Source organism: Polypterus senegalus, chromosome 10 (genome assembly GCF_016835505.1).
Source record: "Polypterus senegalus isolate Bchr_013 chromosome 10, ASM1683550v1, whole genome shotgun sequence".
NCBI lineage: Eukaryota > Metazoa > Chordata > Cladistia > Polypteriformes > Polypteridae > Polypterus > Polypterus senegalus.
The window spans coordinates 20,868,259-20,893,186 of NC_053163.1; the positions used below are offsets into that span (position 1 = coordinate 20,868,259).

The following is a 24,928-nucleotide window of genomic DNA, read 5'->3' on the forward strand; positions in this document are numbered from 1 at the left end:
AATTTATGGTACATGCTTCCTCAGTTGCTTTGCCCAGTTGATTTCATACAAGGGACTCTATTGCAAGATGGCTGAGAAGCTACCCAATCAGAGCACGTACTACATGTTAAATAAAACTCCTCAATGATATACGATATGCTTCCCGTGCGGCGCTTCGCATAATTGAAAGCCCAAACAGCACATATTGATTTTTGATTGTTTGCTTCTCTCTCTCTCTCTCTCTCTCTCTCTCTGACATTCTCTGCTCCTGATGGAGGGAGTGTGAGCAGAGGGGCTGTTTGCCTAGAGAATACAGACGCTCCTCTAAAAAATGCTGAAAGACTACCTTCACATTGCTGCCTTACTTGTAGCTGCTTTGTCCAGCGGTGCCTTGCATACTTAAAAGCCCAAAATGTCCTATTGATTTTTGATTGTTTGCTTTTTTCTCTCTCTCTCTCTCTCTGACATTCTCTGCTCCTGATGCGCACTTTGAAGAGGAAGATATATTTGCATTCTTTTAATTGTGAGACGGAACTGTCATCTCTGTCTTGTCATGAAGCACAGTTTAAACATTTGACTAAAGGGTGTTATTTTATGTCTAGAGGGCTCTAATAATGTTAGAAAATGTATTTACAAGGTTGTAAACAGGTTTTCTATGCTCTAACTGTGAAAATATTCGATTTATAACTAAAGAGTCTGTAACGGATTAACCGCGATAAACGAGGGTTGACTGTATATATACAGTATATTTATGTATATATAATCATTTTTGAATCTGACCAAATCCATTTTCACACAGAAAAACTGGCCTTTCAATGAAACAAGTGACAGATTCTCAATGATAAAGAAAAAATTAGACAAGCTTAATGAGACCTCAGAAGAGGTAAGTGTTCTGTACTATCAAAGGTATCTTAAAAACAACCACAAAGCTTTACAGACTTTCATGACTAATCATCTTACATTTATGTATTTTATCCTCAACTAGTTACAAAATGTTGGTCCTCTCTCAGCTCTGTCTTAGCTTTTGGGGTGTTATTTATTTATTTCAAATATATTCAAAAATTGACTTGATTGAAACAGAGGAACTTTTACATCTATCCATTCATCCTGTATCCAACATTTACTGTTGTAGTATTGTGTGTGTAGCAGCACTCCACTACATATTTATGAGTGTTTTGCATCAATGAAATAAAACCATTTCAGGTGACTACCTGTTGAAGCTCATCGAGAGAATGCCAAGAGTGTGCAAAGCAGTAATCAGAGCAAAGGGTGGCTATTTTGAAGAAACTAGAATATAAAACATGTTTTCAGTTATTTCACCTTTTTTTGTTAAGTACATAACTCCACATGTGTTCATTCATAGTTTTGATGCCTTCAGTGAGAATCTACCAATGTAAATGATCATTAAAATATAGAAAACACATTGATTGAGAAGGTATGTCCAAACTTTTGGCCTGTACTGTATGTGTACAAACAAAATAATAACTGAGTAAACCGTTTTGGTCAAAGCAGGTTAACTTCATTGGCTATGCATTTTTAATAACCCAAAATGTTATTAAATGAATTTTCTATTTTAATCAACATTAAAAGTATTAGTGTGTTCTGATATCATTAGCTCACACTATGCAACTGACAAAAAGGCACAGATTAAGGAAGCAGCCTATTTTTGCTTTTACTGCAGAATATTTTTTTTTCTTTTCTCGTGTAACTATACACTGCCTTCAGAAAGTATTCAGACGCTTTAACTTTTTTAACATTTTGCCATGTTGCAGCTCTATGAAAAATCACTTAAATTCATTTTCCTCCACCTTTGCTGTAACAATTGAAATTTGTCTCATGACTGTCCCATTCTATTGACCATCATTAAGATTTTCTACATATTGTTTAGGATCTACCTGTAGTCAATTCAATTGAATGGTCATGATTAGGAAAGACACACACACCTGTCCATAGAAGGTTCCACAGTTAATGTGTATCACAGCAAAACCAAGCCATGAGGTCAAAGTGTCTGCAGAGCTTTGAGACAAGTGTGAACAGGCATGATCTCAGGAAGGCTACAAATATTTCTTGAAGCTTTGAAGGTTTCAAAGAGGACAGTTGCCTTTAGAATTCTTAAATGGAAGAGGTTTCAAACCATCCCAACTGTAATTAGAGTTGGCTACCAAGCCAAACTGAGTGATCATGAGAGAAGGGCCATGGTACAAGAGGTGACCAAGAAACTGATGGTCACTCCAGAAAACTTGTGTGGGGAATGGGTAAACATCCAGAAGGACAAGCATTAGTGAAACTCTCAACTAATCTGACCACAGAGTACCCAGTGAGAAGTCTCTCCTCAGTAAAAGACACATGTAAGGCTTCTTGGAATTTACAGAAAAGGCACCTAAAAAACTCTCAGACTGAGAGAAAGAAAATTCCCTGTCTGATTAACATTAATCTTGGTTTTAGTATGTCTGGAAGAAACCAGGCACTACTCCCCACATATTCCATACTATTCCAACAGTAAGGCCTTGTTCACACGGGCGTTAAGTTTTTGGATAAACGAACTTGCTCTGAACGTCCTAGATGTTTATGTTGCATTTTGTGGTGGCGATCGATTGACTTCTACACCGGCGTTCGTTTGTCTCTGTCTAACGCCAGCCTGCAGCCCAAATTGTAGTTTATGTGTTAACCTGTGGAGGCAGTGTCGGGAACTGGATATGAAAGCCCTTGTCGTTTTATTTGAGGTGCCTCCTTTCAATATGGACCATTTTGCTATGTTAGATATTAATCTTCTTGTTTTAAAATACTCGTATACGGCGCGTAGGGAGAGAAAAATCGCCGCCGCTACTGGGTTCATCCTCTGACTGCACTGCGTCGGGTTAAAGGAAGTTTTTGTGCTTTATGAAGAAATCGAAAATTTCCGCGCAACTTTTTTAATTACTGTCGGATGTCGGTTTCCACTTTTGATTGTCTGCTGCAGCTGGTGCAATGCCACAATGCCGATCAACCAATATGCGACTTGGTGTTAGCCCCGAAGAGAGACTACTTGTCACTTTGAGGTAAGGAAACAGTAGTCGAGTGTGTGCTTACACGGTGTTATGCACTGAAATGCCCCCCGCCATGGATTGCCCCCCCTACATAATCGTTATCAAATATTATATTAGAACATAAATTAATAGGTTCATGGTTTACAAATTACATGAGACAATAAAATAAAATAAGCAATATGAAAATATATATGTTGTATATGAAAACATAAAAATATCCGGTCCTCCGAAGCGTAAAATAAACGTGCAGAAAACAAACTAGAAGCGGTTTCCTTGCATTCGTTGAGTTTTGAACGCCAAGAAAAAGCTGCATGCAACGTTTTTTTGATGCCGTATAAACGCGCTGCCGGACAAATGCACGTCACCAAAGCCCGTGTGAACACTCTCATTGACTCCTACGTGTAGAAAACACTTGGCGCTTGATCCGCGCTCACCGGACACAACGAACGCAAAAAAAACGCTCGATTTTAACGCCTGTGTGAAAAAGGCCTAAAGCATGGCAGTGGGAGCATCATGCTGTGGGGTTGTTTCTCAGCATTAGGAACTGAGAGACTAGACTGGGTTGAAGGAAAACTGAATGGAGCAAAGTACAGAGATATTCTTAAAGAGAACCTTTCTCAGAGAACTCGAGACCTCAGCTTGGACCCATTTACCTTCCAACAGGATAATGACTTTTAGCATAAAGCACAGATAACACAGGAGTGTCTTAGGAACAACTCTATGAATATCCTTGAGTTGCCTGGCCAGAGTAGAACTTGAACCCAATCAAACTTCTCTGAAAAGACCTGAATATAGCTGCCCACCAATATTCTCCATTGACCATGACAGAGCCTCATAGGATCTGAAAAGAAGAATGGCATAACATTCCCAAAGTAAGGTTAGACCCAAGAAGAATCCAGAGTGTAATCATTGCCAAAAGGGCTTCAATTAAGTACTGAATAAAGGGTCTGAATATTTTTGTCAGTGTGATATTTTCCATTTTCATTTTTACTATATTTGCAGAAATTTCTAAATTCCTGTTTTTGCTTTATCATTCTGGAATATTGAGTGTTGCTTGATGGGGAAAAATGAATGTAAATGATTTTAGCACAAGACTGCAACATAGCAAAATGTGGAAAAATTGAAGGGGTCTGAATCCTTTATGAATCCACCCTATCTCTTTCTACACAAGAGAAATGGTTATTGAGTGATGTAAAAGATGCAGTCCACTAGATAAAAAAGATCTGTACAATCTGAATGACATTTCAATTTCAGAAGGGGTAAGTGTTAACCAAACAAAACTATTTATTACCAAAAATGTTTCCATCATTCTGAGAAGACAGTATGCTGATTGCATACATTACATGCACATCATTCATCATGTGAGAGGAATTCTATCTTTTTGAATTTACTCCCATAACACCAGGTTTACCTCATTTTTGCCATGTGGTCTTTTCAGAAACCTACAGTAGATAGAATGAAATAGTAAATTAATTCCTTTGCTTAGAACATGAGGAGTTGCCTTTCTTTGTCTTGATATCTCCAGCCTACACTACAGAACTAATAGGAAGGACGCTTCTTTTCCCTTATGAACTACTAAATTATACTTTTTTTTTTTTTTTTGAGTCTGACCATATCCATTTTCCCACAGGCATACTGGTTATTGAGGAAGGCAAGAGACAGAGTCTCTGGAATTAAAGAAGAGTTATGCAAGCTCAATGACATTCTGATTTCAAAAAAGGTAAGTGTGCTATATTATTAAAAACACCTTAACTACTGCAGGAAAGCTTTATAGAAAAAATATGGAATGCTTAATAAGGGTTCTGCTTGCTTGACTAATCTTCTAAAATTAATTTTATGCTCATTGTTAAATACCACACAAGAAAGGCTGGTGCTCTTTTAGCTTTTTTATTGTTATTTAAGTGTTTATTTAATTGATTTCAAATATGTTTAAAAAGTATCTTCACTTAAACAGGTGAATACTTTTATTCATTCATCCTGTATCCAACATTTTGCATGTACAGTATAGCAGCCCTCAACTGCTTACGTAGGAAGGTTGTGGTAATGTGCCTTACTGGCATTACCAGTAATTAAATAACATTAGTTAAGTGTCCTCTGCATGGTGTTGAGAGAGGCATTTGTTTGAGAAAAAAAGGTTAAAAAAGTATAAAGAAAGGAAACTAACCTTTTTCCTTTTTATATATTGCAGACAGACGTCTTCACTGACCATATTAGTGAGTGTCGCGGTGGCTCTCATGTAGACTGGACAGACAGCCTTGCCATTGACCGGCCGGGATGGCATTGTCGGTCCTCCACTCCGGCACGTGTCTCCCGCGACCTCATAACACTTAAGGAGTAAAAGAAAGTGTGAAGCGTCTTAGTATTTGTTTACCGCGGTTTAGAAAAGGGATCCCGTGTTTGCAGCTGTCTGGGCTGTAGCTCAGGGAAGGAGGAAAAAAAAATTAAAACTGCTTATTTTCACTTATGGCAGAAGGGCAGTCTGCGTCTCAAAAGCCGGCACAGCTAAGCAAGCGCGCCGGCTGCTCGAACTTTTATAGTAATTGTGTTACAGTAGACGCCACCTTTCTCAGTTGCGTTCTCGTCATCGCGTGCCCGCGGAGGGATGACGTTGAACAGTTTAATTGGTCGGTGCAGGGGCGCCGAATACATAAAGGAGTTACGGCCTCTAGAGGGGGTCTTCTGATTAGATCTTGCTAGAGAAAGGTACTTGGTAGAACTTCGTTTTGAATTACTAAGCACTACAACTTGTGCCTTGCTTATTGTAATTTTTTTTTCTTATATATAACTTTGGTGGAGATATTTATTAGGTTGTGGTTATTGGTGCACTGTTTATTTTTGTATACTGTATACACTTTTTCTGTATTTTGAATATTTTTGTTTTGGTGAATCCTGTATACACTGTTTGAAGGAGCAGCTTCCTGACTTGGAGCACTGTGGAGGAAGACCGCTTCATTTTGGATTGTGTATATATGGTTTTCACTAGTTTGGGTGTATTTTATTTTTCCATTGGGGACTTTCAGGCAGCATTGTAAATACTGTATATAGTCATTTTTGGGCTCCATTTGATTACTGTTTTTGTGTGTCCTTTACAGTATTGGACTGTGTATCGATATATAAATTCCGCAGGACATTATTTTTGTTTTCTTTAAGTGCACCTGTAAATAAAACCTCACTTTATTTTTAAAAAAACCCAACCCTTTTTGTGTCCGTGTCTCCCTGTCTTACACCATCATCCTGGTCACGCTCAGTCTCACATAGTAAACACCTAGAGTGTAGGTTGGTGATCCCAATTCACGGGGTGTCACAAAGGTTTTACATGAGTTTAGCCAACAAAACAAATGTTCTGACATATTCGCAAATATTTTATTGGTTTTCTCTTTATAAAAATCTTGTGAAATGTGTGCATTTAATGCTGAAACAATCACCTGTTTTAATTAAGTTACTTATTTAGTATGATTTACTAAATTTACTAGCACAATTTGATTTACATCAAAGTATCCATCTGTTTAAACCTTTACATGTGTACCACCTCTCTACTGCTTACTCATGAGGGTTCTGCATGGGTGTTTACCCAAGAGGCAAACTTCTTGTATGCTAATATACCTACACATTTGCAAACATGTCATATTCACTATGCATGTGCTGTAAATACGATTAAAAATAGTTGTAGATGCATTTGAATTTGTTCCTGGTAGAAGTTAATAGATAATTCAGTTCATAACAGAAAGTTAGCCTGATTTTTGGCATATGAACTTTTCTAATAACCTAAAAAGAAAATTAAATTAATATTCTGTTTTGAACAACAGAAGATCTTGTTTTGTGTTGTGAAGTCTTCACCACAATCTCAAAAAGTGATTTTTTTCATTTGGTCTTTACTATTTACACACAGCACAATATAAGAGATGAAGATTTTGCAATCATGGAAGAACTAAACAAGCTGAATGACATTCTGAATTCAGAAAGAGTAAGTGGTCTTTATTATTAAAAACATATTAAGTAAGAAATGCTTTAGAAGTTTTTTTTTTTTGTTTTCTGTGGCTAGTCTGCTTACATTTATGTATTTTATGGTCATTGCTAAGAATGACATTCTGATTTCCAAAGGGTAAGTGTTCTATATTATTAAATAGATCTTAATCAAAAAAGAAATGCTTTATAAAAAGTAAAAACTGCCAAATGTTTTTCTGATATAGAGGTAGTCATACTTCCTAGTAACTGATTAGTAACACCTGGCTGCTAAGTACTCTGTTCATTATTGAGGGAGTTGAAAGGGTGTATTTAAGGCCATCTTACATTACATGAATTTTCCAGTGCTTCTCAGTCATAGCCTTAATTTACATAATCTTAGCAAGTCAGAGGCACACTTGTTTAATTTCAGTTGTTTAATTTGATATATCCAGCAACTTGCTCCAGCTAGTTCACAATTTTCCCCAACAAATTCAAACAGGTTTGATTTTGTCTTTAGTTGTAGGGGTGAGCTCAGTGTGCATGTGAGTGATGAGAAAAAAGGAATGCTTATGTTGTTGACCATACAAACAGAAGAAAAGCTTGTTTGTCTAATATTTCATGTTTCACATACCACTACAGTATGTAAAAAAAGGGCCAGTATTGTGGCACCATAGCTGTTAACAATTTGTACAGTACTGGCTCTTGTTAGGGAATAAGCTATTGGAGGCACAAAAATGTGTAAGCAGGACTGTGCTGGAAGATCAGCACATAGTTGGTACATATAACATGCCCAAATATTTTCAGTCTCTTAAATTGACATAATTCAGCGGTGAGAGCAGTAATGCAGTCATTAAGTTTGACGTACCCCACAACTAAAAGTTATGTAATGTGACATCAGCTTTATTTTTTCACAAATTGTTACTGAATATTTGCTTAATTTTTGGAAAAAAAAACCAGTGTATTGAAATCTGTTATGTTTTCCTTGTCACCTTAGATTAGATTTCTCTAGTTATACAAGTTAGTAATGACAACACAATATGATTTAGACCCTCATTAATAAAACCACAGAATAGATGAAGGGTGTACTGTTTTCCCATGACTGTATATATGTATGTTATTTATTTATTTATTGAATATGTATTCTAAAAGTGACTTCATTAAGCTAGATAAACATTTACTTCCATTTATCTTGTATCAAACTGTTTATTTATGCACATGTTGCATGGGATTTTCCAAATGACAGTATTTTTGTGCTAATATACTTATTCAGTGTTTAATCTTGCAAAAATCCATATGTGTATAAACACAATTAATAACTCAGAGTATAGTTTTGGTTAGAGCCGTCCAACCTTATTTTTGGTTATATGAATTTTAATAATGCAAAAAGATATTAAATTAATTTTGTTTTGAACAACAGAGTAAGTGTTGGCTTCTTCTGATGTCTCCAGCTCACACTGTGGAACTGACGTAAAGGCACAGATTAATACAAAGGCAGCCTGTTTATGCTTGTTATACTGCATTGTCACATTGTTTTAATGTGACCATATTTTTTTCCCATACAGGAGAAAGTGTTACTGAGTGACATAACAGGTGCCTTCTCTGCAATAAAGAAAGAACTGGACAAGCTCAATAAGAATTTGACTTCAGAAGGAGTGAGTGTTAACAAAGAAAATCTTTATAGACAAAAATATATGAAATGCTTAGTAAGTTCTCTGCCTACAATTAAAAAGTGAATCTTTATGTTCCTATCTTGCTTTTCTTTCCTACATCTCTCTGTGTAAATGTTTTCGCAAAAGGTGCTTTAAACTCTGAGATTCTTTTATATTAGTGGACAATCTAATACTTCTGACACATATGGGGTGCCACCAATCTCCAAACCCTAGAAACAACCAACACAAGTCACGGGTTTAAAACAGAGGTTTTATTATCAAATACCTCACAATGGTTTTCTCCACAAGATTGCACAAGCAATTACAAACAAAATCTTCTTTCTTCCATCCTCCCTTCCTTCATTTCTTCTCTTCTCTCTCTGTGTCCACATCCCTTCAGCAAGAGCTGCCTTCCTTCATCCTGACTCTGACTCAACTGGAGGAGGCTCGATAGCTTCCTTTTATGTTGGACCCAGGAGTGCTTCCGGTGTCAGAATGCCATCAACAGACACTTGGACATAAATCCAGCATATGCAAACTTAAGAAGAACATGTTCATAATAAATAAAACTTTACAGCCAATACCCCCCACCCCGATCACAATGATTTAGCCACCTCCCCGCCCCCACCCCACATCATTTTTTGCTATATATTCCTTTTGATTCTTGGAAGTCTAAGCATTATCCTCTGCTGAAGACCCCTGGCAGGGGTTGAAAGCTCAGGAATAAAAACTACTTTATGATACGTGATTCATTTTCTTCCTTTGTGGATCTCCAGCTGCAAATATGCAAACCGTTTTCCAGACCTTATTTTTCATATACAGTACAGGCTAAAAGTTTGGACACACCTCCTCATTCAATGTGTTTTCTTTATTTTCATGACTGAAGGCATCAAAACTATGAATGAACACATGTGGAGTTATGTACTTAACAAAAAAAGGTGAAATAACTGAAAACATGTTTTATATTCTAGTTCCTTCAAAATAGCCACCCTTTGCTCTGATTACTGCTTTGCACACTCTTGGCATTCTCTCGATGAGCTTCAACAGGTAGTCACCTGAAATGGTTTTCACTTCACAGGTGTGCCGTATCAGGGTTATTTAGTGGAATTTCTTGCTTTATCAATGGGGTTGGGACCAGCAGTTGTGTTGTGCAGAAGTCAGGTTAGTTGGACGATCATTTATTTTTCAACAGGACAATGACCTCAAACACACCTCCAGGCTGTGTAAGGGCTATTTGACCAAGAGGGAGAGTGATGGAGTGCTGTAAATGGTCATGAAAATAACGAAAACACATTGAATGAGGAGGTGTGTCCAAACTTTTGGCCTGTACTATATATATATATATATATATATGTTGTGGAACCGGCCCGGACACAGACAGGCGGACATGTTGTTCAACACCACCACACGTTTATTTACAATATTTACAATACGGTCAAGTGCACACAAACAAACCCCAACACAGTCCTGGGCAACACACAATGCCTTCTCCTTCGGGCCGCCTCCACACTCTCTTCTGCCTCGTCCTGCTTCCACCCGACTCTAGCCCTGAATGAAGGGAGACGGCCCCTTTTATACATGACCCGGATGAGCTCCAGGTGCTTCCAACACTCCCTTACGCCCCAGCGTGGCGGAAGTGCCGGCTGTTCTCCCGGTAGCTCTCCGGGTATCCTCCTTATTCTTCCCCCCAGCACTTCCTGGTGTGGCGGACGTGCTGAGGTAACAGGTCCCCAAGGCATTGGGGCACCTCCTGGCGGTGACCACGGGCCACTACAGGGTGGGGCTTCCATGCCCTCAACCCGTGGCCCCCAGAGCAACCAGGAAAGTGGCCCCCACATGATCCAGGGTGGGCCTTGACCCCCTTCCGGTCCCTCACGGCATCCCGGCTGGGTCGTTGCCCCTGGCATCCCTGACAATGTATAGAGTAATAAAACAAGGACAAGTATAAAGGTTTGGGGTGTTTAGCCCCGTATACTGCAACAAAATAAAGGTCAGTAATTTTCAACAAAATCATCAGACACATAAGGATGGGTGGACGGACAACTTATAGGGTCGGACCAGAAATTAAACAGCGGGATACTGGGAAAAGCGTGGTGATGGATGAGAGGTTGATGTCATCAAACGGGGACCAGAGGGCAGAAAGGGATCCGGAAGTGCTGCGGCTCTTTTAGTCATCCGGGCGATATTATGGTGGTGGTGCTTCGTTCTTTCTAAGGAAATAAGAAGAGAGAGGTTAGTACACTGCTGTTGTCCCCTGGCACAACTTGTCATGGTGTGCATTGGGTCCTTAAGCTTCTCCCCATGCGCTCATGTGTGACTATATATATATAGATAGATAGATAGATAGATAGATAGATAGATAGATAGATAGATAGATAGATAGATAGATACTGGTCAAAAGAATTAAAGGAACACTTTTTAATCAGAGTATAGCATAAAGTCAATGAAACTTATGGGATATTAATCTGGTCAGTTAAGTAGCAGAGGGGGTTGTTAATCAGTTTCAGCTGCTGTGGTGTTAATGAAATTAACAACAGATGCACTAGAGGGGCAACAATACGATGACCCCCAAAACAGGAATGGTTTAACAGGTGGAGGCCACTGACATTTTTCCCTCCTCATCTTTTCTGACTGTTTCTTCACTAGTTTTGCATTTGGCTACAGTCAGTGTCACTACTGGTAGCACGAGGTGATACCTGGACCCTACAGAGGTTGCACAGGTAGTCCAACTTCTCCAGGATGGCACATCAATACGTGTCATTGCCAGAAGGTTTGCTGTGTCTCCCTGCACAGTCTCAAGGGCATGGAGGAGATTCTAGAAGACAAGCAGTTACTCTAGGAGAGCTGGAGAGGGCCACAGAAGGTCCATAACCCGCCAGCAGGACCAGTATCTGCTCCTTTGGGCAAGGAGGAACAGGATGAGCACTGCCAGAGCCCTACAAAATGACCTCCAGCAGGCCACTGGTGTGAATGTCTCTGACCAAACAACCAGAAAGACTTCATGAGGGTGACCCAAGGGCCCCATGTCCTCTAATGGACCCTGAGCTCACTGCCCAGCAGCATGCAGCTCGATTGGCATTCGCCATAGAATACCAGAATTGGCAGATGCACCACTGGTGCCCTGTGCTTTTTACAGATGAGAGCAGGTTCACCCTGAGCACGTGACAGAAGTGAAAGGCTCTGGAGAAGCCATGGAGAACATTATGCTGCCTGTAACATCATTCAGCATGAGCAGTTTAGTGGTGGGTTAATGATTGTCTGGGGAGGCATATCCATGGAGGGTCACACAGACCGCTACAGGCTTGACAAAGGCACCTTGGCTGCCATTAGGTATCAGGATGAAATCCTTGGACCCATTGTCAGACCCTATGCTGGTACAGTGGCTCCTGGTGCACGACAATTCCTGGCCTCATGTGGTGAGAGTATGCAGGCAGTTCCTGGAGGATGAAGGAATTGATACCATTGACTGGCCACCACACTTTCCTGACCTAAATCCAATAGAACACCTCTGGGACATTATGTTTTGGTCCATCCAATGCCACCAGGTAGTCAAGGTGCCATTTTCTAGCCTGTAGAGGTCTGTGCGTCCCTCCATGGATATGCCTCCCCCCATGGATATGCCTCCCCTGACCATCACTGACCCACCAACAGACTGATCATGCTAAACGATGTTATAGGCAGCATTACGTTCTCCACGGCTTCTCCAGACCCTTTCACGTCTGTCACATGTGTTCAGGGTCAACCTGCTCTCATCTGTGAAAAGCACAGGGCACCAGTGGTGGACCTGCCAATTCTGGCATTCTATGGCAAATGCCAGCCAAGCTCCACGGTGCCGGGCAGTGAGCACAGGGTCCACTAGAGGACGTCGGGCCCTCAGGCCACCCTCATGAAGTCTTTCTGATTGTTTGGTTAGAGACATTCACACCAGTGAACTTCTGGAGGTCATTTTGTAGGGCTAGAGTAACTGCCTGTCTCCCAGAATCTCCTCCAGGAGAATGTGCTGTAAGACACAGCAAACATTCTGGCAGTGTCACATATTGATGTGCCATCCTGGGGAAGATGGACTACCTGTGCCACCCCTGTAGGGTCCAGGTATCGCCTCATGCTACCAGTAGTGACACTGATCGTAGCCAAATGCAAAATGAGTAAAAAAACAGATTAGAAGGGAAAAATGTCAGTGGCCTCCACCTGTTAAACCATTCCGGTTTTGGGGGTCTTCTCATTGTTACCTCCTCTAGTGCACCTGTTGTTAATTTGATTATCACCAAAGCAGCTGAAACTGATTAACTTAACTGACCAGATCAATAGCACAGAAGTGTCATTAACTTGATGGTATACTCGGATTAAAAAGTGTTCCTTTAATTTTTTTGAGCAGTATATATATAAAAAACACAATAATAACTCAGAAAGTAATTATACATTAATTATATATTTTTGGCATATGGATTTTTCTAATAGTCCAAAAAATAAAAATAAATTAATATTCTGTTTTGAGCAACAGAAGACATCTTTGTGTGTTCTGGTATCTCCACCACACACTACGATATTGGCATAAATGCATACATTATTAGGAAGGTACTTTGTTTTTGATTCTTATACTGTAAAATTACATTTTTAAACATTTTTCATCTGGCCTTTTCCATTTCTATACAGAAAATATGGTTTCTGTGTGATATTAACAATGAAGTGTCTACAACAAGAAAGGAACTGGACAAGCTGAATAAGATTCTGAATTCAGAAGTGGTAAGTATTTTGTATTTTTACAAACACATTAAGTAAGAGATACTTTAGAAGTGTTTACATGACCAATTTGCTGATATATATATATACATATATATATATACTAGCAGAATACCCGCGCTTCGCAGCGGAGAAGTAGTGTGTAAAAGAAGTTATGAAAAAGAAAAGGAAGAATTTTAAAAATAACGTAACATGATTGTTAATGTAATTGTTTTGTCATTGATATGAGTGTTGTTGTCATATTTATATATATCTATCTATATATATATATATATATATATAGCAAAATACCAGCTTGGCAGCGGAGAAGTAAAAAGAAAAGGAAACATTTTAATAATAACGTAACATGATTGACAACGTAATTGTTTTGTCACTGTTATGAGTGCTGCTGGCATATATATATATATATATATATATACATACATGTGTACATATATACACATAACATATACTATGGGGTGCGAAACAGGCAAATACATTGATTTTCTGAATATATAAAGTCGGCGTCAGAATATATAAAGTCAAAACTTTTTTCTAAATATATAAAGTCAAAACTTGAATAAATAAAGTCACCGCTGGAATATATAAAGTCAAAACTTGAATATATAAAGTCATTGCCGAATATATAAAGTCAAAACTTGAATATATAAAGTCAAAACTTGAATATATAAAGTCAGCGTCGGAATTTATAAAGTTATTCCTGATTATATAAAGTCAACATCAGAGTATATAAACTCATTCCTGAATATGTAAAGTCAAAGTCAAAATATATTGATTGAAACGACTCTGAACTGAAGTAAGTTAACAAAAACGTATTCAGAAAAATAAATTAAAAAACACTATTCGTTTAATGTTTTGAAAATGATGCATGTGCCCTGCCCAGGATTGGTTCCTGCCTTGCGCCCAGTGTTGGCTGGGATTGGCTCCAGCAGACCCCCGTGACCCTGTGGTCGGATTCAACGGGTTGGGAAATGGATAGATATTGCAGCACTGACTTTGTATATTCCGACGATGACTTTATATATTGAAGTTTTGACTTTATATATTCCAGCAAGCTGGAGGGCTTCACTATTACTTGTGGGGACGAAACTTCACTTTGATAACTGATCATGCTCCACTTCAATGGTTATACCGACAGAAAGATACAAACTCTCGCCTCATGAGATGGTTTCTGGGCTTACAACCTTACCGTTTCACAGTAAAACATCGACCAGGTTCTGAACACGTCAACGCAGACGTATTATCAAGACTAAATGAACCTGGTACAGAAAGTCACTTGATTCACGGGAATGTGAATAAAGCTGAGGGGGAGGGTGTGAGCTGGAGGGCTGATCGCACCCCAAGAAGATACAGACACCTCTGGGAAAACCACAACCCCTGAAACACAGACTACCCTCACATTGCTCCTTGCTTTCTCACTTACGCTATAACGCGTAATGCAAACCTCGCGCGATACTCCGCTAACTTAAAAGCCTTGTGCAGCACCTGTCAGTTGAAAATTGATTGTTTGCTTGCTTTTATCGCTCTCTCTCTCTGCTCCTAGCGGAACTGTCATCTCTGACTTGTCATGGAGCACGTTTAAGCTCATGTGTTTGAATAAAAATCCTTCTTGTTTCTACGACCTCCTGTGTCTCTGTGCAAATCTGTGACCCAAGCGTGACAATATATTCCGACGCTGACTTTATATATTCAAGATTTGACTTTATATATTCCGACGCTGACTTTATATATTCAAGATTTGACTTTATATATTCCAGCACTTACATTATATATTCCGAAATATTCCAACGCCGTCTTTATATACTCAGGTTTTGACTTTATATATTTGGGAATGACTTTATATATTAAAGTTTTGACTTTATATATTCAGAAACAAGTTTTGACTTTAAGTTTTGACTTTATTTATTCCGAAAGTGACTTTATATTTTTAACGCGTTATGGAGCACATGCATCGAAGCTTCTCAGCTGTGCGATTGTCAATGTAACCTTTTGTAAGTAGTGCCTGGAGGATTCAGTGTGGAGAAACTCTAGAGACAGCGTGTGTATTAACTTGTGGATTTTTCTGTGAGTATTTGGTAGCAGTGAGACGAAGTTGCTTCGGAAGACGGCGTTAGCCGCGGAGCTCAGTTCAGAACGAAATGAGGTAAATGGGAGGGGATATGATGACGTGACTCCCCCACCCGCCTTAACTGTCAATCCCCCACAAACACAGTCTCTCGGAATTTGCATAAGCACACCCCTTCACCTGCAATTTTAACTTAGTTACAAAGTGATCAAAACTCTCGTTTATATCCTGCGTCCTCTCATTAAACTTGTATCCCGCATTACCCGTGGGCATGACAAACGCCAGCGGCAGCCTGTCTATTAACTTAATTTAAAGTTTAGGTTTACACCTTGCTTTGTTTCCGAAGTAGCAGCACTCATGAATATGGTAGTATATGTCACTCGCTCGCTTCTTATTGTTTCGCTGCCTTCTCAATTATATAATGCATGTTTTCTTCAGCGCGTTTTGGAGCTCTTCCTGGTTTTCTACATAGTGCATTAACAGTCAGTTCACGTGATTACGTAGGAGGCGTGATGATGTCACACGAAACTCCACCCCCACGGCTTTCAAGCTCAACTCCATTACAGTAAATGGAGAAAAATACCTTCCAGTTATGACCATTATGCATAGAATTTCAAAATGAAACCTGCCCAACTTTTGTAAGGAAGCTGTAAGGAATGAGCCTGCCAAATTTCAGCCTTCTGCCTACACGGGAAGTTGGAGAATTAGTGATGAGTCAGTCAGTCAGTGAGTCAGTCAGAGAGGGCTTTGCCTTTTATTAGTATATATATATATATATATATATATATATATATATATATATATATATATATATATATATATATATATATATATATACTAGTTAAAATACCAGCGGAGAAGTAGTGTGTTAAGGAAGTTATGAAAAAGAAAAGCAAACATTTTAAAATAACGTATGATGGTTGTTAATGTAATTGTTTTGTTATTGATATGAGTGTTGTTGTCATATCTATCTATTTATATATATATATATATTTATATATATCTGTATATATATATATATATATATATATATATATATATATATATATATATATATATATATATATATATATATATATATATATAGCAAAATACCTACGATTGGCAGCGGAGAAGTAAAAGAAAAGGAAACATTTTAATAATAACGTAACATGAGTAACAATGTAATTGTTTTGTCATTGTCATGAGTGTTGCTGGTATATATATATATATATATATATATATATACACACACACACATATATAAACATATATATATATATATATATATATATACATCTATACACATATATATATATACATATATATATATACATATACACACATACATATATACATATACATATATACACATACTGTATATACACACACATATATATATACAAATCTACATATATATATCCACATATATATATATTAGGTGGGACTCGATTAAAAAATTAATCCAATTAATTAGAGGCTGTGTAAGAATTAATCTTGATTAATCGTATGTAATCACGTAAATTTGCCCCAAATCGCAAATGTTTTTTTTTAATTTAAAAGGGTTTTAGTGGGCGACAGAATCAAATAATAGACATGGACATGAATATTGTAAACTGAAGCTGTTTTAATTTCTGAAAAAAAGCCTTTAAACTGCATTTGAATTCAAAACAGAAACAAAAATATCATCCCTGGTTAAAATTGGGCAGACTTAAAAATAAAGTGGTAGTTTAAGTACTTTAAGTACATTTTCAGAATAGTATTGTCTTTAAATAATAATAACCAAAATTTCAACATAAAGTGCAGTTTTCTTCTTAAAAAATAAGTCAGAAACATAAAAGGTAATTTGACCAACTTAATCTTTAAACTCTGAGTAACATTAGCCAAAATTATTTTGTACATTAGGCTAAAACAGTGTGATCATTGAACATTTTGTAATTAGATGTAATTAGAATTACTAACGGTCACGGAAGTCCAATGATCCCCAGTAAGAGCCACAAAGTCCGCTTTCTGTAATGCATCTAATTTTGCTTGCTTTTCAGTGTGCACAAAACCATGCTTTTATCAAGGCTTGCTCGGGTAGTCGAAATGATCAGTCGTAGGAACGCGCTTTATTCCGACTCTAACATTTTTGTAGCTGTGATGTGTGCATCAGTGTAATGGATGTACCAGGAAATCATGCATTGACAAAAGTTCCCGTTTGCTTGGAATTGAAAGTGTGATTAAATGCGTTATTTTTTTAACGCGTTATGGAGTACATGCATGAAGCTTCTCAGCTGTGCTTGTGCTAATAAAGGGAAACATTTTAAAAATAACGTAACATGATTCTCGTTAACCTAATATTTTTCATACGTCCCAAACCAAGGAGATGCGAAGGTAAAATGAATCGGGTAGCGCCGTACATACTCAGTGCATCCCCTCTCGGGAATCGAACCTCGAATGTCGGCATTAGAGGCTAAGACTCTACAATTGCGCCACAGCGTGTGGCTTGTCTATGCGAGAGTATGTACTGTAGATCGGGGTATATATATACATTTATATATATACCCGCGTATCGCAGTGGAGAAGTAGAAGTTATGAAAAAGGGAACATTTTAAAAATAACGTAACATGATTGTCAATATACAGTAATTGTTTTGTGAGTGTTATTGAATGTTGCTGTCATCAAGGATTTGATTATCATTATTTGTTTCAATCAGGTCGTATTTGTAGATGTGTTGTGTTCAAGTTACATTCCGTGTTTGTCAATCGTTGTAAAGATAAGAGGTTTCATTCATCGATTAGTTTCTTACTGCATCAATAAACAGCTCGTCTTCCTCTTTATCTGAGATGTGACAAACTGCATGCACGGGTTTTTTACACTGTCTTCCTTTAGCGGGACATTCACTTTTTCCACCGTGTGCTTTGTTTCCGCAGTAGCTGCACTTATGAATATGATTCTATGTATCAGGCGCTTCATATTTTTTGCTGCCTTCTCAATTGTGTAATTCGGTTTTTGTTCAGCACTCTTTGGAACTGTTGCTTTTTGTCTGTGCACTGCGTCAGTTCACGTGAGCCGCTTGGTGTTCTTGCATCGAAGGTTCCCAGCTGTGCTGGTGCCATCTCGTGTAATGTCAGCTAAGACCCGGCACTTAAAAGTTTCTCTCGCAGTTTCAATGAGTTTGTGCCAAACACCACCCTGACCATCTCATCTTCCTCTGCATAAGCACAGTCCTTCACACGTGAATATTTACCGGCAGTGTTTGTATTGGATTGCCGCTGATGGGCGGCCTTATATGGGCAGGCACTAAATTACAAACGCTAGTGGCAGCCTGTCTATGAACTTAATTTAATATAAACTTACGGTTCACGCCGTGCTTTGTTTCCGCAGTAGCTGTACTTATGAATATGCTTGTATGCATCATTTGCTTCATAATGTTTTTCTGCCTTCTCAATTGTGAAATGGCGTTTTGTGCTCATCGCTGTTTGGAGTTCTTCCTTGTTCTCTACGTACTTACGTAGGAGGCGTGATGATGTCACACGAAACTCCGCCCCCCACGGCCATCTCCAACTCAACTCCATTACATTATATGTAGAAAAATAGGTTCCAGTTATGACCCTTACGCGTAGAATTTCGAAATGAAACCTGCCCAACTTTTGTAAGTAAGCTGTAAGGAATAAGCCTGCCAAATTTCAGCCTTCTACCTACACGGGAAGTTGGAGAATTAGTGATGAGTCAGTGAGTGAGTGAGTGAGTCAGTGAGTGAGTGAGTGAGTGAGGGCTTTGCCTTTTATTTTTTTATATTTAATTATTTATTTAATCCCATTATCTTAAAAAAAGATCTTCATTATCAAAAAGTAATATGTTTTGCTAATTGTGGAGTTAAAATGGTGCTGACGATCCCTCAGTACCCCTTTTCATTGGGATAATAATTAAATGTATTACTATGGCCGGATTTGGCACAGGGTAACCTGGGCTGACTCATTGGGATACAGGGGATGCAAAATGTATTAACTTGGATGGAAAAAAATATCTTCTTTATTTTTCAGAGATATAATTCTGCCTCAATGCTGGCCGATCATGTCATCTTTAACATCCTTACTGTTATTCCTGAGATAGCTCCTCCACAACTAGTTGCCCATACACTGCCTTCCTCAAGTTCACTCATAAACTAGTGATAGGAGATTTGTGAACAATTAGTTCTTTTTGAATGACTCTTTTCATTGTATCATATGAACTGATTTGTGAGTATTCAGTGGAGCTCATGCATGTCTTTCCTGCGTAATGTCGTCAGCATCTTTTGTTTCGCTGATAGATATTTAAAACACTTGCACAAGAACCATCTGATTCATGATTGACTGATGTGATTTGAGAATGAGTCACTACCCTAGAAACAGTCAAACAATCCTCATTCATTTGATTTGTGAACGACTCATTAACTGAGTCATTAAATCATTACGAGTTGCACAATTCTCATCCCCTTGTGATTCTTTAAGAGAAACAGGATAGTGGCATATGTGTTATCATGTAAAATATAATTAATTATATATAATCAATTATAAATAAATCAATAAACAATGTTATTTATATATATACAAACATAAACTGTATATCAAAATAATGTACAAATTATAAAGTGATATTTGTGACACCCCCCAAACCTGGATTCCATTATATACCCAATAGTAAATTATCAAACGAAACCAATGCATCAAAATAACTGATTAACTTAAGCAGGTAGTTCAAAAGAATCAAATCAGTAATGTGAATTAAATGCCTATCCCTGCAGTTCGCTGTAGTAAACAGCAACTCTTGACATGGCGTTCATGGCTGCACAACAGAAGGAATATGGGCTATGGGAATGTGAAGCTCATGAAGAAAATATCCATTTGTAGTGTTAATGACAGTTCTTTAGAAATGGAAAGTGACTGCATTATATAATGGACTCCAGTAATCAAGATGATGAAGCATAAGCGGGTGATGACTTTGCTCAAACAGTAAAGTCTGATGCCACTTTTGAATGTTCAGTGAAATTTCACAAATGCACTGCCCGGTCCATAGCTATTCAAAATTTAAAACAGCTGGCCTAGATGTCTAAACACACACTGATTCAAGTTGTAAGGTAAACCAGCATCTTTGATTTTTTTAAATAACTACCAGCCTAATAAGTATCAAGTTTAGTTTATTACATATACATTTTTCTGTTATTTCATGTATGTACTGGCTTGTTGGAGGGTGGAGTTAGTTAGGGACATTTGTGTTTGCTTGCACCCAGGCCTGATACTGAGTGGCACACACTGAAAGTAAACTCAGACTGTTCATAAGTACTGATGTTATGATGAGCCGCTAGCTTTCTTTGCACTTGATGTTTATAATTCAGAAGGTTAAGACTAGATGTAGTGGTCAACAAAATTATCATTTGTAATGTCCCATGAACAGCAGATCATGACTGAAAAATGTTTGGGCTTACGTCTCAGTTATTTGCATTTTGTTACCTGTTACTTCTCACAGTAGTGAGAAATACCTTTTGAAAATGAATTGTTATCTTGCGCACTGATAGAGGGAATCACTAAAGTCTACATACCTGAGCAAAATGTTGTTGGTGACAAATCATTTATTTTTTGGAAAGGTCATTTGGCAATGATATGGTACAAACATCATGCAATTACTGAGTTTGTACTATTTTTTGGAAGTTTGATAAAAGATTCTTCAAATTGGCAAGAAACTAAAGTTTATTTTTTATATGAGATAAATAAATTAAATGGTTGACATTGCTGCAGTAGGGCAGTAAACTCATAAATGCCTAAACATTGAGCAACATGATAGAAATGCAGTTGTAACTACATCTTCTGTGTTTTTGTCCAATTTTTGCAGCTGCTTGTCTCCTTCACCTTCATTATCCTATTGACTTGTAATCTGCTATCAAATGTCCTCTAAAGGCCTTGCAGTGCTGGTAAGCATTGCAGCATTTATTTTCTTATTCCTCACCTCTCTAAACTTGTAAATGCCTATATAAAGCAACATAAAAAGTAGCAAAATATAAACGCACCTGTTATGAACATATAGATATACTGTACAAAGAAATCCTGAAAAAGCAGGTTTTGTTAGAGTGCTGTTTACAAACACAGCACTTAAAAGGCACAGGAAAAAAATACTAACACTTTACCACATTCAGGGTCGCTAGCAACCGAATATATTTTAGGCTAATAAATGATCATCATAAAATAATTTAAACTATTTTGGCATATTTTTGCAGGCAAATTACTGGGACTGTAATGAATGACGTCAGAATGGTCCCCTTTAATTTTTGGGTTGACTGCAGCAACAGCATTCCTTGTTAACTTTAGGCAATTAGCATACCACTGCTCACCCTCAAAGGAGGAGGGCAATGTGGAAAACCTAAATTGCAGGGAGGCAATGAGATTAGGCATGGTCACCAGATACAGCGACAGATTGGTGGTTGTAAGCAGTTTCACACATTCTGACACAGTTCTACTCCAGTCTTCCTTATCATATTGGGTGGCCATACACTTATCTGCTGTCTTTCATGGCTGGGGTGCTTCTTCAGGCTTGTCTTTGGGTTCAGACATGGCTCTTCCTGGTCGCTTTTTATTTGAAACCAGTTGTGACCGAGTATAACTGCATAAGGATGAGGCAGCACTGCCACTTGCAGACACTGAAGCGAGCCCTGCACAAGTAGCCAACATATAGCAGTGGGATATTGCTAGGCCTCACCATCTATACAGGTCAGGCTGCCCTTTTACCTATAAAATTGTTGTGACAGGATGAAGCAGCCTGCAACAATGGAGGTGTTGCTGCCGGAGTTATATAAGGAATATACTTGGTGTACATTGACTTGAGCCAAACCTGAAAAGGGAACCATAAGAGGGTTAGGTGCAAGTGTAGGGCAGTACCTTTCACTGTGAGTCCACCTACACTCCATGTTATTGTCTGCTTGGATGCAGGTTGAGATGATGTGTCCCAGATTCCCACAGCAGTGTCATTGAATGGTTGCTGACAACCTCTCTCTTCAGTTGGAGTGCATATGCAGTTCTCCAGAGAAGCAGTATAACTTCTAGTCTTATCAAGTTGCATGTATTATTTAAATTGTAATGCTCAGCTCAACCAGTCATTTGGCTTAGAACCATAGCAAGACTAGAAGGCAAACTGCCAGTCATTTTGTGCTTCTGATAAAGCAGAAAGTTTGTTATAAGAAAACAGTTTAAGGCAGAATGATGGCTAGTTCTAAGAAACAAAATGTTGACACAGACTAAATTTTTAAAAGATGAAAGGACCAAAAAGTATTTGTTCATTCTCCCTGAAACAACTACAAGACAAGTGTACTTAAAATGTTCAGAGTCTGTATCTATCGTAAAAAGCGGTAACGTAAATCGTAACAAGCGCTAACGTAAAAACGGCACTACAAAGTCAAACACAAGCAGTTTGAAGAAGCATACCCACAAGATTCATAGGCAACAACATGAAAAATAAATGAACCATAAATGTGAGTTTGATTAGGTTAATGTGGGTTTTAGGGCTGTCCAAATAGCTGTTTAGTGACAGAAAAATTATTGCAGAGTGCATGAATGCAGTTGTAAATATTTTAATAATTGATAAACGGATAGATTAACTCAAAGAAAAAATCAATTAAATCCATCTGTTAGCTCAAACAGCCGTGAAGAGACCTGTAATATTAGCAGTTGAAGTGCAATCACAATTTGATGCAGCCATTCAGACTGCTCTATGCCTGGCCTTAGCTTTTGATTAATCAGCTGATATAACAAATAATGCCCAATTTAGGAGCTTTTGTTAGGTATGAAAACACATGAAATACATAGAAGAGGAGGGGACATATACATTGCATTTAGAAAGATGATGTGAAAGACAAGTACAGAATTAAAGTCAGTGGTCTCAGTTTCCATAGAAGGGGCTCATTCCATGATCAGATGGGAGAGGGGGGGTCTGTCTCAAGAAAGAAATGGTACCACCCTGACCTTATCTCTTATCATTGTATCATACATTAGTCTGTGTTGTGTTCTGGTTTGGCAGAAGAATATGCTGAAGTCATGGACACAGTAATGAAATTGATAAAACTTTCTTAAGACATCATCATCACATTGGGGCAGCTTGCTGAAAGAATTCCTGAAAGAGGCAAATGGAAATAACTTACTGCTGCATAATGATGTGAGATGGCTTAATAAATATGAGGAGCAAAAACACAAATCAATTCACACATTTTTTGGCAATACAAGAGTAAAATTAATATTACTGCATTTTTAGTAGACATCACACCTCAATGACCTCAGTCTAAACCTGAAGGGAACAAGTAACTCAGTATTTTATCAAATAACCGCTAGCCAATCTTTTCAGAGGAAATTGGAATTTTACAACACAGAGTTTTAGGGAGACTATGTACACTTTCCAATAGTGTAAAAACAGGTCCAATTACAAAGGGAGATTATCTCTCATGTTGATTTCATACAGAAGATGGCTGAAATTTTTCAGGATTATTTTGAATCTCCACTTGGTCAACAGCTACTCGTTTATTCAAACAAAGATGCTGTGGAATATTCTAAAGATGTCAAGGAAACCTGCAATTCGGTGCATGCTGAGTTTCTCCAGCTTACGTTGATTGATTTACAAGCCAGTGTGGCATTAAGAGAGTATGTTGGAGGTAGCCATCCACCCCATTTCTGGATAGAGTATTTTTCCAGGTCTTGCCAAAGTGGCAGAATACATCTTGACTTCATGTTTGGATCCACATATCATAGTGAATCTGCATCCTCAGCATTGATTATCATTAAAAATAAATCCTATTTAATACTCACCAACAAGATTTAAAATACTTGCAGGGTGAACTAAACCTTATTTTTTACATTGAATATTATAAATACACAGAAAACAAAACCAGGGAAGAGTTTGGAGGCTAAATTGGTTAAATTTTAAATAGTTTTTGAAATTGCGGTGGGTTGGCGCCCTGCCTGGGGTTTGTTTCCTGCCTTGCGCCCTGTGTTGGCTGGGTTTGGCTCCAGCAGATCCCCTTGACCCAGTAATTAGGATATAGCGGGTTGGATAATGGATGGATGGATAGTTTTTCAAAATTCACTTTTTGTTTTTGTGAAACCTTAACCTGTTATGCCTCCAATATTGTACCTTGGCTCTACCTATTGCTTTCTTGTGTTACTTAGAATATTAGAATTTTGCAAGTCAAAAGGAGCAGCTACAGGCTGTTGCATAGGTTGTCCAGTTATAATTTTATGAGGAGAAGTCTTGTTTTATGACATGGTGTAATCCTAAAAGAAATAAGTGCTAAAGGTAAAGCATCATTACATTTCAACACTTTCTGTACATATCTTGGCAAGTTTATTTTTAATAGTACTATTTGTCTGTTCAAATAATCGTGCTGATTCAGGATGGTAAGAACAATGAAGGTATTGATGAACTCGATGTTTTACAAATGTCCTGAATTACCTTATTTGAAAAGTGAGTCCTTCAAAATATTAAATCCTTTAACAGATGCTTAGCAGCTGCTGTTGAATCCCCCATTCTACAGGAAAAAGCCTCTT

At 38.0% G+C, this 24,928-nt stretch overlaps 1 protein-coding gene across 5 annotated transcripts in view; it reads left to right on the forward strand.

The window, feature by feature from the left end:
* The window catches only part of LOC120536903, a 405,177-nt gene that overhangs the window by 233,314 nt on the left and 146,935 nt on the right, over window positions 1-24,928 (forward strand). For all 5 annotated transcript variants that reach the window (XM_039765454.1, XM_039765455.1, XM_039765456.1 and 2 more), the window contains exons 13-17: window positions 779-862; window positions 4,636-4,725; window positions 6,895-6,969; window positions 8,513-8,602; window positions 13,253-13,342. In XM_039765454.1, coding sequence (XP_039621388.1) covers window positions 779-862; window positions 4,636-4,725; window positions 6,895-6,969; window positions 8,513-8,602; window positions 13,253-13,342 — 429 coding nt within the window. The remainder of the gene's footprint in view (window positions 1-778; window positions 863-4,635; window positions 4,726-6,894; window positions 6,970-8,512; window positions 8,603-13,252; window positions 13,343-24,928) is intronic.